This window comes from Heteronotia binoei, chromosome 2 (genome assembly GCF_032191835.1).
Source record: "Heteronotia binoei isolate CCM8104 ecotype False Entrance Well chromosome 2, APGP_CSIRO_Hbin_v1, whole genome shotgun sequence".
NCBI classification, from domain to species: Eukaryota; Metazoa; Chordata; class Lepidosauria; order Squamata; family Gekkonidae; genus Heteronotia; species Heteronotia binoei.
The window spans coordinates 17,696,306-17,710,927 of NC_083224.1; the positions used below are offsets into that span (position 1 = coordinate 17,696,306).

Genomic DNA, 14,622 nt, shown 5'->3' on the forward strand with positions numbered 1-14,622 from the left:
CTGGTCAATATGATTTGGTCTTTATCCTTGGGGACCTGTCCTCTATTTTTGGAATTAATGACCCGTTGAGGGAACCATAAACCTTTGTTACATTCCATCCATGTAGGGAGAGTACAGCCGTAACCACCATTGGCCAACCACTCCTCCCTGTGGATGGAGGATGGGCACAAGCCCAGCAAGTTGTGAGGTTGGCTTCTTTAATTATAGCATTTAGTGTCTGATGCCACACATTTCTCTCCCACCCCCCTAATACGGTTGAAACCAAAACAATTGTCCATAAGGGTCCCAATAATTTCCTCCACCCTGCCATTCTCCCACCTCTCCCTCGGGAGCACAACTATTACACAGCTTCCCTCCCCAGTTATCAGGTTCAAAATAACTCTCAGTCCTCCAGCTCACACTCCAATCTTCTGTGGCTGGAGCCCCTTTGCGTCTCCTTCCTCCCACTCACACACACTCCACACCTTCCAACCTCTAGGGCTATTTCCGGTTTTAGCAAACCTGTACCTTTCTTGGTATTGATTTAAAACGCTCTCCTTCAACAGGAGTCGGCCTGCAATGAAATCAGACAATTTAGGAAACAATGGTTCTGTTGAGGCTTGTCCCACAAGCCAAAAGTCTAGGTGCCGGCACAACGGTCCTTTCCACAAGGTGAGTTCAGGCGTGATCAGTTCGTCAGGCCACGCTGAAAAAACGGCCGAGAAACGTTGTGCCGAGGTCCAACCCGGGTTGTCCGCTTCGGTCAGCTCCCACATTCGTCAATTGCAGTTTAAGGGGTTCTCCTTCTACCGACTGGCTCTTCCAGTTTTTTTTTCTCTGCCCCTTTTTTTGTGCGCCTGTGGTGAGTCCAACCTGTTCTGACTGCTGTTCCACAGTTCTGACTGCTGTTTCGGTGATTAAGAGAACTTGGGAGGGACCTTCTCAGCTGGTGTCTTCCCTCCACCTCTTGACGTACACCCAGTCTCCAGGTTGATACTTGTGGACCGGCGCCTCTAGTGGCGGAGTGAGGTGTATGAGTCCTTGTTCCCTATGGGACTTAAGAAGAGAAGACAGAGCCAGCACATATTTACGCACATACATGTCCTTTAACAAATGTAAATTGCCTGCTGCTGTATATGGCATTACTCTCCATAATGGAAACCCATAAAGCATTTCAAAAGGTGACAACTGTATCCCTTCCCTTGGTTTTGTTCGAATTCCAAATAACGCTAGAGGGAGCACTTTTGTCCATGGCAAATGAGTCTCCAGAATTAACTTTTTCATTGCTTTTTTAAAAGTCTGGTTCATTCTCTCCGTCTGACCGCTAGATTGGGGGTGCCATGGTGTGTGGTGTCTCAGTTCTATTCCCAATGCTTTTAGTGTGATTGTCATTACTTTTCCCCCTTGTCTGAGTCCATTGTTTCAATTAATCCCACCTCTGGGATCACCTTTTCCAGGATGACCCTGGCAGTCACCGTTGCTGATGTTGACATTGTGGGAAATGCCAAGACCCACCCGGTGAGCTGGTCCGTTAAAACCAGGACATATTTTACCCTCCCCACTCTAGGCATCTCAATATAGTCCACTTGCACATGTTGAAAGGGCCTGACCGGCAAGCCTGCATCTTGACCTCAATAGGTAACATGTTTATTCGCCCTGGGTTGCTCGGGTCCGCCCATACTTTGGGGGAAATCTCCCCTTCCTTCTCTACTGTTAAGGCAGCTAGCCTAACCTCACATTTCCCCCCTTTTAATACCGATACCATCCCTATTTTATATGCCAGATCCCTCCCCAAAAGATTTATCCCGCCCTTACCAATTAAAACGAATGCATGTTTAACCACTTCATTTTTTCTTGGAAACAAGACGTCAATGTCTTCTGTGACTGGGGCTCGAAACAGTTTATCTCTCACCCCTCGCACCCTTACACTTTCTAACCCCAAGGTGTCCCCTGATGGTAAACTTTGCAACGTTGATTTTGTGGCTCCAGTATCATACATAAATAACACTTCCTCCTTTTCCGGTCCCAGCTTTAATTTTATCAAGGGCTCTTTAGGGCTGGGTCCCGAGTACAGGAGCCCATGACACCCCTATTCCTCCTCATATAGGGCTGCAACCCTGGTCTCCTCCCATCCTTCCCCTTCTCTATTCGGGCAGTCCCGTCCCCAGTGTCCCCGTTCCTTGCAGTACTTGCATACATCCTTGGGTAGGGGTCCTCTACTTCCCCTTCCCCTGTTTTCTCCCCGCTCGCCCCACGGCGGGCGAGGCCCTCCACCTCTTGCTCCTCTCCCCCAGCTATACCCGCCTCCACCTCTTCCTCTTCTCTCATCCCGCCTCTGCACTTCCTTAACTGTCTGGAACATTAACTTAACTGTCTTCGCTTCCTTCTCAACCTCCCGCCTGGCTATAACTTTCTGTGCCTCCACTACCAGTTCAGTAAGGGGCTTTGTTAGCAATCCGTCTAATTTCTGCAGTTTTTTCTTTATGTCCGGATTACTCAGTTCAACAAAATGGAATTTTAAGAAGGCCTGCCCTTCGTCAGAATCAGGGTCCAACCCCGTAAAAGCTGTCATATTGTTCTTTAACCTCTCCAAGAACTGAAAGGGGGGCTCTTTTCCACCTTGGGCTTCTCCAAAAGCCTTATGGAAATTTACCACAGGGGGTACCATTTTTACCAGTCCATCCAACACTAAACCACAGAACTGGGAACAAAAAGTTCGGCCGTCGGCCATCTGAATATCAAGATTTGCTGGGTTGCCGTAAGGAATAACGGCCAGTGCTCCCTCCTCTGTCCTGTCTCCCGCCCCTTTTATCCATTGTTTCCTGGCAGTAGACAGTGCCTATGTTGCCTCTTAATTTCCAGCCACTTGTTTTAAAATATGTATCATCTCCTCCGGAGAATATATGGGGGGTCCCAAAGCCCGTCTAATTTTGTTTTAAACATTATCGGGTTCTCCGAAAGAGGGGGCAATTGGCTCCGCATAGAGTGTAGCTCAGTGCTTGTTAACGGGACCTCTACGTAGCCCACCATTTCTCCCATCGGGACTTGCCTAAGGGGGGCCAACAATCCTCCTCCTGTTTCTTTCAAAATTTCTGTAGAATTCCGCCTGCATGCTTCTGCCTCTGACCTTGTTCTTCCTCCCATTCCTCCCTCTTGTCCACCCCACTGTTCCAAAAGGTCAGACAATTCACCATACATCCCTCGTCCTCGGGGTGGTGCTCCCATAGACGATGTTTCCTGTCCGTAGGGGGGTGGAGAAACGTCTAATTGGCCCTGTGGTTCTGGTTCCACCGAGCCTGGTGGAGGCCTTCTCCCCACAACGAGATCGATAGGGTCCCAAGAAGGAGAATCCTCCGTCTCCTCCACCTCGACAGCCATCATTTTTATAGCTGTTGTGAACGGGCTTCCCGCGAAATCCATCCAGATGCTAACACACTGTAAATTGAGAGGAACCTCCGGGCGCGGTTCCAACCTTAACCAATATTGGCGCATATCTGATATTATGGTTTTATTTATGGTACCATATTTTGGGCAGTGGTGTCCATAGGGGAGATTTAATTTCTGGCCATTCCAAAACACAAGTCCTCACCAGCTGTTCCTTCATGGGACCGTAATCTTTAAACGTGTCTCAAGCCTTTAAAAAGCGGTCCAATGGGGTTCCTACTGGGAACTCAACGGTCCGTGGGCGCCCCTTCCCTGCCGGCTTCCCATTGTCCTGCGCTTGATCCTTGGGGACATCTCCCCTGCGCCCCTTATCCTTAGACCCCTTGTTTCCCATCGTGTCTAATATGACCGATCAACTCACCAACTTTCCGTCGCTGGCGAAGTCCTGACGTCCCGTCGATCGTTGAAGGACCCACAGCGGTTCTTGCCACCCTCGGGTGGCCTAACGGCAGCCAGATGGAAGGAACCTCAAAAATGGACAAAAATGGTCCGTGGGCCCCCAAGGGCCTCCCTCTAGGTCACCGGGACCCCCGTTCGGGAAACTCGTATCTCACCGCTGCCACCAAATGTGTTACTTGTAGAGTTTGCCCAAGCACTCGAACCAAATGACAACTCTCACACTCCAGGGTCCATCAAGGATCGTTTATTAGTAGCGTGGTTTGCAAAGCACAGAGAGTCCGGATAGGGCAGTCCCACCCGTCGACTCTGCTCTCTGTGACGCAGCACAGACCTCTTATCCCTTGCCTATGCCCTCGTGGAGCCCACCGATTGGTGAGCTCCCTCACAATCTGCCTAGTGATAGCGCGCGCATGCCCTGAAGCATCTCGACCCGTTACCTTCCCCCCCCCTTTTCCCTATCTATTGTCGCTTAACGGTTTTCTTGTTCCACCCTATGATTCATCTGGTTAAGCCATTTTCTGCCACATTTTGCTGGCAGTGCACACTTCACCTTTCAGACTTAGAGTTCAACAACCACTTCCTCTTTCAGTTCCTTCTTAGAGACCTGATCTTGTCATGATCTGAGGCCTAGTGTGGCCTAGAGGCCAGGGAGAAGCCTGTGTAGGAGTAGTTATGGGGCCTAGTTTTCCCAGGATTCCTGATGTCCCTCTGATTGGGTGGCAGGGTTTTTGAGGGAAAAGGAGCCCAAGAAGGGGTGAGACCTGAGAGAAAAGCATGAATATGTTTGGCTGGAAAGAGAAGTTGTTCTCTCTGCTGAGGCTGGTCTGGAGGGGGGTGCAGCTGTAGAGAAATCCCTCACCCTAAGGAGGTGGTGAATTCTGGTATTAGAGGAAGGGGATGTATAGATAGGTTGGGGGTGTTTATTTCTTTGCACCAACCTTTACTGTTTCTTTATTCACTGTGGCACTCAAAGTCTTCATTCTCTCTTATTGTTTGAACACTTATAATAAATCTATTTTTAAACTGCCTGTGTCCTCACATCTCCTTGGTCACGGTTAAAAGGTATTTGTTAATAAGGAAGAGATGTGAGTTGGGTAGGTGCTCTGGACCCTTCCACTCAGGCCCTTAGCAGAGTGGTGGCCAGGGCTACCTCGCCCGCTAGGCAAACGAGGCAGTTGCCTAGGGCGCCGGAAGGGTGGGGACACCAAACTGCCCCCCTCCTGGTGACCCAGGCAAATGCCTAGTTTGCTTGCCTCCTCTGAGCACCTGCCACCGCCCATCCTTTCCTGCACCGCGTCCCACCCCCCATTCTGCTCTGAGGCGCCCCCTTTTCCGTCGCTGTCCGATGTACACTCCGTCCCACCCCGCCGCGACGCCCACCTGCCCCCTCCTCCCATCCCTTCCCATTGCCGCCCACCCAATGCATGCCGCATCGGGGCTGGCAGGGCTCTGGCGCAGCTCTATGATTGTGCGGGAGGTGGCGACGGAAAGGGAGGAGGAGTAGGGGTGGGTGGGCGTCTTGGCGCGGCACCTGGGGGGGTGGGATGGAGTGTGCATCGGACGGGCAGCGGAAGAAAGGGAGGAGGAGGAGAGGGTGACTGGGTGTCTTACTGATGGGAGTAAGATGACAATTATAATTCAAGCAGCATGTTAGAATAGATGCTGAGCTAATATAATTTAGTACACCTTCTGAAGATGTCAGGGATGCGTGGTATATGGAAAGTTCGGTGGGGTAGGGCGGGATATAAATCGAATAAATAAATAAAATAAAATAAAGTTATGCAAATGAATTGTGCCAGTGAGCTCTGGCATCTCTTCTACAAAATGACCTGTGCTTTCACTCCTTCCCCCCCCCCTATCGGAGCGGGAGTAGCAGAGTGAGGGAGATGACTTGCCCGACGCAGGGCTTCAGGAAAGAAAATCAGGCAGACACGTGCAACTAGTGCCAAAAGGTGTATTAACATATATACACGACAAGTGCTCTCTTGTGCAGTCTATACAATATCACCTCCACGGACAAAGTGCTTCGCCTAACCACCATCTCACAGGGAGAGACCTGTGTGATGCACACACAGATCATATATAGTCCAAGCAGCCAATCCTGGCCGTGCTGACTCAGCAGATTGCATCACTTGGCTTCTGCCGGCTCAAGCCGGTCTGCTGATCAGGTCACTGTGACCTAGCCTGGCAGCTAGATCACCAGCTGTCATACTGTGGCTGTCAGACTGGGTTTATGTAGATTCTTGCTCCAACACACCTCCTAATCTATTTAAACCCAGTATACCCAAACACTTTACACAGTTTTCATGTTCACTTGCAGCATTACAGTTCATATTTACGTAGCTCGGAACCCTTTCCGGAATTCGTTCAGGAACTCATCATGATTGTAAAACACATCATCGTGTTCCTGTTCAGCCAGCTCTTTCAGACGCTTGGCTTCAGCCTCCTTCTCCCTTGCCTCGCACTCTGCCACCCAGGCTTTCCATTTCTTAGCCTTTTCTTTTAACATTTCCTCAAATCCGGGTGGGTCTGGATTGACAGTCAGAGTGACATAGGGACACTTGTACCTAGCGGGACGTTGGCCTTTGGTGGACCTGGCAGACACCCGTGGCCCTGTGCTTGGACCAGCTTTGTCTTCTTCGGGTTGCTCTGTTCCCACCTCCTGGGCTGGTTGCTCTGCCCCTGTAATTGGGTGTTGAACCTCCTGACTCTCACACTTTACCTCCAGTTCCTGCATTTGAGGCTCTGCCTCCTGACTCTGCTCGTCAGGCTCTGTGCCAGCATTCGGCTCACCTTCTCCAGCCCCACTGGGTGCCACCTCCTGGGCTGGAGTTCTGGGCTGCGCTCCAACATCGTTATCGCTACTTGGCAGCAGGACAAATTGTTTCTGCAAGGAGTGCAACCTTGGCCAGCTGCTTTCTTCATTGAACTGGGCACTCTTACTAAGTGTTATCTTGCTTTTGCTATTGCAGAAACGATAACACCTGGCCCTTGGCTTGTAGCCCAGAAAAATTAGGCTCTCTGCCCGGACATCCCCCTCCCCGCTACTCGTGGAGTGGATGCCAACCCGAGCCCGTGACCCAAAGACTTTTAAAGAACTCAAATCTGGGGTCTTGTTCAACAGTAACCTGTAAGGCACATTTTTCACAGTATTACACCAAACCCTATTTTGCAAAAAAACAGCTGCATGTATGGTTTCTGCCCAATAGGTCATTGGCAGTTGTGCATCCTCTAACATGCAATACATCACATTCTGCAATACAGCCCCATGCCCATTTTCTCGGGGCGTTGCCGGGTTCGTCAGACGGTGGGCGATGCCCTTGTTCTCCAGCCAACGTTTCATCTGGTTAGATAAGAATTCCCCCCCTCTGTCGGTTTGTACAGCTAGGAGATTAACCCCTAATTGTCTCTCCACTGCTTTGACCCACTTGGTGAATGTCTTATACACCTCAGACTTATGCACCATGGTGAAAACCCACGCGTACCTCGTGTGGTCGTCGGTGGCCACCAAGCAGTATCTCCTCCCCGACAGACTCTTTGGCAATGGGCCAATAACGTCTAAATGGACTAGTTCCAGGGCTCGTGTGCTTTCCCTTGAGCTTTCTTTGGCAACAGCACACGCCTTGCTTTTGGTCTTCTTGCAGACCTGGCAATCCAAGTAACATTTGCAAGGATTTACTTTCAAACTAGGCACAAGCTCCAGGGTTTTCTTTAACGCCCTAAATCCGCAGTGCCCGAGTCTCCTATGGAGCAAATGTATACAATTATTGTGCACAGGCTCATTCGACACCTGAGCCACCTGGGCACAATCACTCTGGACCACATACAGTTTACCTTCCCTCTTTCCTGTCACAAGCAACTTTCCCCCACCTCCCAGGATTTTGCAGCAGGTTTTCTCAAATCTCACCTGGTATCCCTGGTCAAACAGTGTGCTAACACTCAACAGGTTAGACTGCAGTGAGGGTACATACAACACATTTTGCAACATACATTTCAGTGCAGGAAATTCCACATTGCCTGAGCAAACAGAATTGGCAGTGGTCCCATCAGCCAATCTCACATACTTATGCTCAGGACTGTCAATGTTTTTCAACAACTCCTTCTCGCAGCAGAGATGGCTCGTTGCCCCGGAGTCTAAAATCCAAGCAGACCCTGTGCTCTCTACTGCAGACGTGACCAGCCGGGTTGCTTCCTCACACGGGCTGGCGGTCCTCCGCTCTCGCCGCACACGCCCCCGCCTCTTCTCCCTCTCAGGGCAAGCTCGGAGCAGGTGCTGCGACGACCCGCATCCATAGCAGCGACGGACTGCAAACGCAGTCGGCTCCACTTCCTCCACCTTCGGACGCCTGCCAGCAGCAAAAGCTGGCTCATTCTTGGCTGTCTTCCCGGACACACCGATAACAGCACGCTGCCCGGCCGACACCCCCGGACAGCTCACGGCCGCAATTCTCTCTTGGAAGTCAAGCAGGTGGGCACAGACGTATTCCATGGTCAGGGTCGCTACGTCCACCGTCTCCAGAGAAGTTATCAGGGGAGTGTACTCAGGTGGCAACGACGACAGCAAAATGTACACTCTGTCGTCTGGAGCTACAGTCTTGCCTCTTGCCTCCAGCTCAACGAAACAGTCCGTTAGCCGTTTGATGTGATCTTTCACACACCCTCCAGCCGGCATAACGGTGCGGAACATCCTCCTTGTCAAGGCCATGAGGGAACCAGCAGTGGTGCTAACATGCACCGCACTCAACGCGTCCCAGGCAGCCTTGGGAGTGTCCTTCCCTCGCACATAAACCAGCTGGTCATCTCCTATAGACAGCACTATGTTGGCCAGTGCCTTATCCGATAACACAGTCTCGGCAGGAGATAAGTCAGCAGGGGGGTTACTCACGAACAGCCATTGCCCTTCACGCTTGAGGTAGTGTTGCATTCTCAGGCTCCACACCGCGTAGTTGGCTGAGGTGAGCTTCTCAACGGCTACTCCAAGCTGTTGCTGAGCCATCGTGCCGACTCCTCCTCACGGCTGGCTGCCGACGTCCCTCTGGCTCTCAAACAGAGAACGGTGGTGCTTCTGTGTCCTTCACCGGCGTTCCTCGCCTCCGGCTCTTTCCAAACTCACAGTCAGCTCAACTCTCAACTCTCTCCTCCGCGCAGCGGAACCGCCCTGGGCCCATAACCCTGTCGGAGCGGGAGTAGCAGAGTGAGGGAGATGACTTGCCCGACGCAGGGCTTCAGGAAAGAAAATCAGGCAGACACGTGCAACTAGTGCCAAAAGGTGTATTAACATATATACACGACAAGTGCTCTCTTGTGCAGTCTATACAATATCACCTCCACGGACAAAGTGCTTCGCCTAACCACCATCTCACAGGGAGAGACCTGTGTGATGCACACACAGATCATATATAGTCCAAGCAGCCAATCCTGGCCGTGCTGACTCAGCAGATTGCATCACTTGGCTTCTGCCGGCTCAAGCCGGTCTGCTGATCAGGTCACTGTGACCTAGCCTGGCAGCTAGATCACCAGCTGTCATACTGTGGCTGTCAGACTGGGTTTATGTAGATTCTTGCTCATTTTTCTACCTCCCTTCTGTTCTTTTTCTTCATTCTTTCTCTGTATCTTTGTATTTCTGTCTTTTTATTTCATTCTGGCAGTGATCACACACACTAAATAGTGCTCTTTCAATTAGGATTGCCAGGTCCAGTTCAAGAAATATCTGGGGACTTTGGGCATGGGATCAGGAGACTTTGGAGGTAGGAGGATTCAGGGTGGAGACAGGAGCAAAGTTGTGACCAGCACAGTTGAGCTCTGAAGGGAGTTATGACCATCACGTTTAAAGGGACTGTGCTTTTAAATGCCTTCCCTTCTTTGGCAATATGATAGGGGCACCTTCTTTTGGGGCTCATTGAATTGGACCCCCTGGTCCAATCTTTTTGAAACTTGAAGGGTGTTTTGAGGAGAGGCGCCAGATGCTATGTTGCAAATTTGGTGCCTCTACCTCAAAATTTACAACCGTGAACTTTCTAACTGGAGTTTACTGTGTGAACTGGCAAGATCCAGATGGAAAGTGCTTTGAAACTGCTTTGTTTAACGTGCGTGATTATAGCCTATGTCCGTCTACCTTCCTTTCATATCTCCTTGGCTGTTTCTACACAACAAAAAATCCTGTCTGTGCATATTTAAAAGCAATTGTTTACATTGCATATCGCTGCTGCTTCTGTCTTGCTTTGCGATTTCTAAAAGTCTTCTATTTTTATTTTTTTGGAATGGGCAACGAAAATGCTGTCCTGGAGTTGCCCTGCAGTTCCCAAGAGTACTTTTGAACGAGTGTTTCCCTGAACATCCATCGTAGAACTTTCCCTCCGAGTTTTAAAGCTCCTCCCCAAAGCCCCATCCATCGTTCACTTGCGAGAGCACTGATTCTGGAAGTCACTAGGTGTGCTGCTCAGAAGTCCGGGCTGCAGTCACCTTCAAGGAAAGGCAGCTGGGCGGGACATCTGTGCAGCTTCTCCCAAGCCAGGCTTCCTTTGTAAGGGAGACGCAACTCAGAGGAGAATGCGCCCTGCCCCACTGCTCTTGATCTTCAAGGTGAACACAGAAGGGCATTTGAACCTGAGTCTCCCAGATTCTAGCCCAGGAATTTCAAAGATACGGCCTGCAGGGTAGATCGGTATCCTTAAGGCCTCAGATCCTTCTTGCGAGCAACGTGCTCTCTTGCTCCCTTTGCTGGGGCTGCCGCCGCCACTGTTTTGCAGCTGGCTTTTGCCCAGCTCGCTCTTCCTGGTTCCTACTTCATGTGGGAGAGATCCAAGCGAAGCCTCCCATGCCTGCATTGGCTGTGCACTCCTCTTTTGGGAGAATGGGAGGGGGAGAGAAGGCAAAAATGAAAGGGAGTGCTTGTGCAGGAGAAAGAGTAAAGCTTGACTACCGTGGTTCCTTTAAGGCCAGCAACATAAGAGAAGCCATGTTGGATCAGGCCAATGGCCCATCCAGTCCAACACTCTGTGTCACATAAGAACATAAGAGAAGCCATGTTGGATCAGGCCAGTGGCCCCTCCAGTCCAACACTCTGTGTCACATAAGAACATAAGAGAAGCCATGTTAAATCCGGCCAATGGCCCATCCAGTCCAACACTCTGTGTCACATAAGAACATAAGAGAAGCCATGTTGGATCAGGCCAATGGCCCATCCAGTCCAACACTCTGTGTCACATAAGAACATAAGAGAAGCCATGTTGGATCAGGCCAATGGCCCATCCAGTCCAACACTCTCTGTCACATAAGAACATAAGAGAAGCCATGTTAAATCCGGCCAATGGCCCATCCAGTCCAACACTCTGTGTCACATAAGAACATAAGAGAAGCCATGTTGGATCAGGCCAATGGCCCATCCAGTCCAACACTCTGTGTCACATAAGAACATAAGAGAAGCCATGTTGGATCAGGCCAATGGCCCATCCAGTCCAACACTGTGTGTCACACAGTGGCCAAAAAAATTATATATATACACACACTGTGGCTAATAGCCACTGATGGACCTCTGCTCAATGTTTTATTTCTGGTATAAGCTTTCATTCTTCATCTTTCCCCCCCTTTCAATTTTTGCATTTTGTGACCCATATTCACTGTCCAGTCACAGACTGTGGCCATAGCTACAGATGGCACTGCAAACATTCATGAGGGTCCCTTTAAAATCACCTAGACCAGGGATGGCCAAATTTGCTTAATGTAAGAGCCACAACGAATAAATGTCAGATGTCTGAGAGCCACAAGACATGAACATCAGATGTTTGAGAGCCACATATCAGGAAGGGAGGAAGGAAGGAAAATAGATGGGGGGGGGGAGGGGGAGGAAGAGATAGAAAGAAAGCAACTTCAACTTTAAATACATTCTCCAAGCTGCTGGCTGGCTCGGCTTGGAGAAGTCATTTGAAGAGAGAAATGCCTTCTCCATGCTGGCCAACAGGGTGGTGGGGGCTTCAAGAGCCGCACAGTATGTGTGAAAGAGCCGCATGTGGCTCCCAAGCCGCAGTTTGGCCACCCCGATCTAGACCCAGCTTTCACGCAGCCCCCCTTTTTCTTAACCTTCCCCACTGCCTCCTGTTTGCGCACCTCTGGCCAGCTGCCTTGGGTGACAGTAAAGGGGGAACTTTTTGGTCTAAACGTCAGAAGAGATCACATTCTATACCAGCAAATCCCTTCCTGGAAACTTCATTAAGAATATGGGATATGCTAAGGAAGCGGATTGCGCCGGGTATTTCTCTAATATGTAGCTTTTTTAACCAATATTGGTCCCCACAATTCATTAAGGCTAGCTCTAGCCATCCATGGGGGATTAAGGGGTTGGATAGAATTGGATTCAACAGAATAATAATATTACTAAGGAACAAGCAGAAGAGAAATTAGGAGGTAATATCAATTGGTATCAATACCTTCAAGTTCAGAATATGGTTCGCTCTCTTCGGAGGAAAGAAACCATTAGATATAAATTGACGTCATTTGAAGTCCTGCTTAAAGAGGAGGGCATTGGCAAGAAATGTTTGCTTTCTAAAATATATCATTATTTAGTTGACTCCATTCATGTAGATAGATCCAAGTAGTCAGCCGTGTTGGTCTGAAGTAGTAGAACAAAACAGGAGTCAAGTGGCACCTTTAAGACCAACTTAGTTTTATTTAGAACATAAGCTTTTGTGTGCTCTTAAGCACACTTCATCAGACGAGGAATCTGGCACAGTGTGTAGAGCCGTGCAGAGCTGGTAGGCAGTGGCTCAGAATGCAAAATGGTACAGATTTAAGATCCAATGACAGAAATGTAAAATTATCTGGTAGGCAGTGGTTTAGAATGTAAAATGGTACAAATATAAGATCCAATGACAGAATAGTAAAATTAACAAATTGAACAAACCTTTGATCTGAGTGGCATGAGCATGTGAAAGCAACAAAACAGTAGTATGTCAAAATGTGCGCGTGTTTGTCAATGACTTTATTGCTATAAACCTGGGCCAAAAGGAAGGAATTTCTATCTCTGTTTTCCCATCCAACTAACCCACCTTTAAACATGCAACATACATATAGTTTGTCATTAGGAGAAAAATACATTAAAATATAGTGGGAGATGGGTTCAATATATGTCACGGGATAAACAACCAATATCCCTGTTTGAGTGTGTCCATACAGCTAAAAGAGAAATACAGTGGATAGTGATGAAGAACATCACTATCCAATGTATTTCTCTTTTAGCTGCTCAATTTGTTAACCTGGGGATTGGCAACCCTAGACTCTTTAGGGGAAGGGAAGGGAGCCTTTTTCCCGGAGCTCTGCAGCCGCGAAAGAGTTAAAACAGCCGCGCTGTTTGCGAGAGAGGCCGAGGAGGGGGAGGGCGGAGACAAAGTGCAAGGGGTGGGTGGGGGGTCAAGCGGACAAGCAAACGAAGCCCGGGAAACTCCCTCCCCAGGAAGTCCTTTCGGTCTCCGAAGACAGGCATTCGGATCTCCCCACGTGTTGGGGGTGGGAGGGGTGGGGAGGCGTTTGAATCCTTTTCCGACCTGATGCTCTAAGTAAGTAATAGAATCATTGAGTTGGAAGAACCTCCAGGGTCATCTAATCCAACCCCCTGCACAATGCAGGAAACTCACAAACACCTCCTCCTAAATTCACAGGATCTTCATTTGCTGTCAGAGCTCTGTTTAAAAACCTCCAAGGAAGGAGAGCTCAGCACCTCCCAAGGAGGAAGCCTGTTCCACTGAGGAACCTCTCTAACAGTCTGGAAGTTGTTCCTAGTGTTGAACCGGAAACTCTTTTGATTTAATTTCAACCCATGGGTTCTGTTCGTACCTTCGGGAAGGTAGGAATTGTAGGCTATTTCTTAATAGCTAGCATATTATGTATTGTTTTTGTAAATTGTTTGTTATATGCATCTAGTGATCTAAATTGGATACTTGTAAACGTTGTGCTGGAGAAAACTCTTGAGAGTCCCTTGGACTACAAGAAGATCAAATCAGTCAGTCCTAAGGGAAATCAACCCAGACTGTTCCCTGGAAGGTCAGATGCTGAAGCTGAAGCTCCAATACTTTGGCCACCAAATGAGAAGGGAGCACTCCCTGGAGAAGATCCTGATGCTGGGAAAGAAGAAGGCAAAAGAAGAAGGGGACGGCAAAGGAGGAGATGGCTGGACAGCGATGTAACTAACATGAATTTGAGCAGACTTCAGAGGATGGTGGAAGACAGGAGGGCCTGGCGTGACTTTGTCCATGGGGTCACAAAGAGTCAGACTCGACTGTGCGACTGAACAACAACAAAAAAACCGTTGTGATGTGACGTAACCCCATAGTCAGAAATGACTGTCGGTTGCACAGGAGACTATATATACCTTTTTAAGATAGATTTATATTTTTATTATTTATTTTCCCTATGCTCCCTTTGCATTGATAAGATTCAATAAAATCAAATCTATCGCAATACATATATATATATAGAGAGAACCCCCCCTTTCTAGGGTTGCCAACTCCCGGGTGGGAAATACCTTAAAGGTTTTTTTTGGGGGGGGGTTTCTGTGGCGTTTACTGGGGTGGGGGTGGGGGTCCGCAGGCTTTACAAGACGATCTGGTGCAGGGGTGGCCAATGGTAACTCTCCAGTTGTTTTTGCTTACAACTCCCATCAGCCCCAGCCAGCATGGCCAATGGCTGGGGCTGATGGGAGTTTTAGGCAAATACATCTGGAGAGCTACCATTGGCCACCCCTGTAGAAGATGGGAGGGGGGAGCAAGCCAGGCCATCCTCCCAGGGCTGGATCTACATATTTTTTGA

The 14,622-nt window shown here is 49.2% G+C and overlaps 2 protein-coding genes across 2 annotated transcripts in view; both read left to right on the forward strand.

The window, feature by feature from the left end:
- LOC132567242 (zinc finger protein 91-like) overlaps positions 1 to 14,622 on the forward strand; it is a 257,261-nt gene that overhangs the window by 53,465 nt on the left and 189,174 nt on the right.
- Positions 584 to 14,622, forward strand: part of LOC132567785 (zinc finger protein 91-like) — a 46,317-nt gene continuing 32,278 nt past the window's right edge. The window contains exons 1-2 of the mRNA XM_060233473.1: positions 584 to 651; positions 1,437 to 1,497. Of these exons, the coding sequence (XP_060089456.1) occupies positions 584 to 651; positions 1,437 to 1,497 (129 nt within the window). The remainder of the gene's footprint in view (positions 652 to 1,436; positions 1,498 to 14,622) is intronic.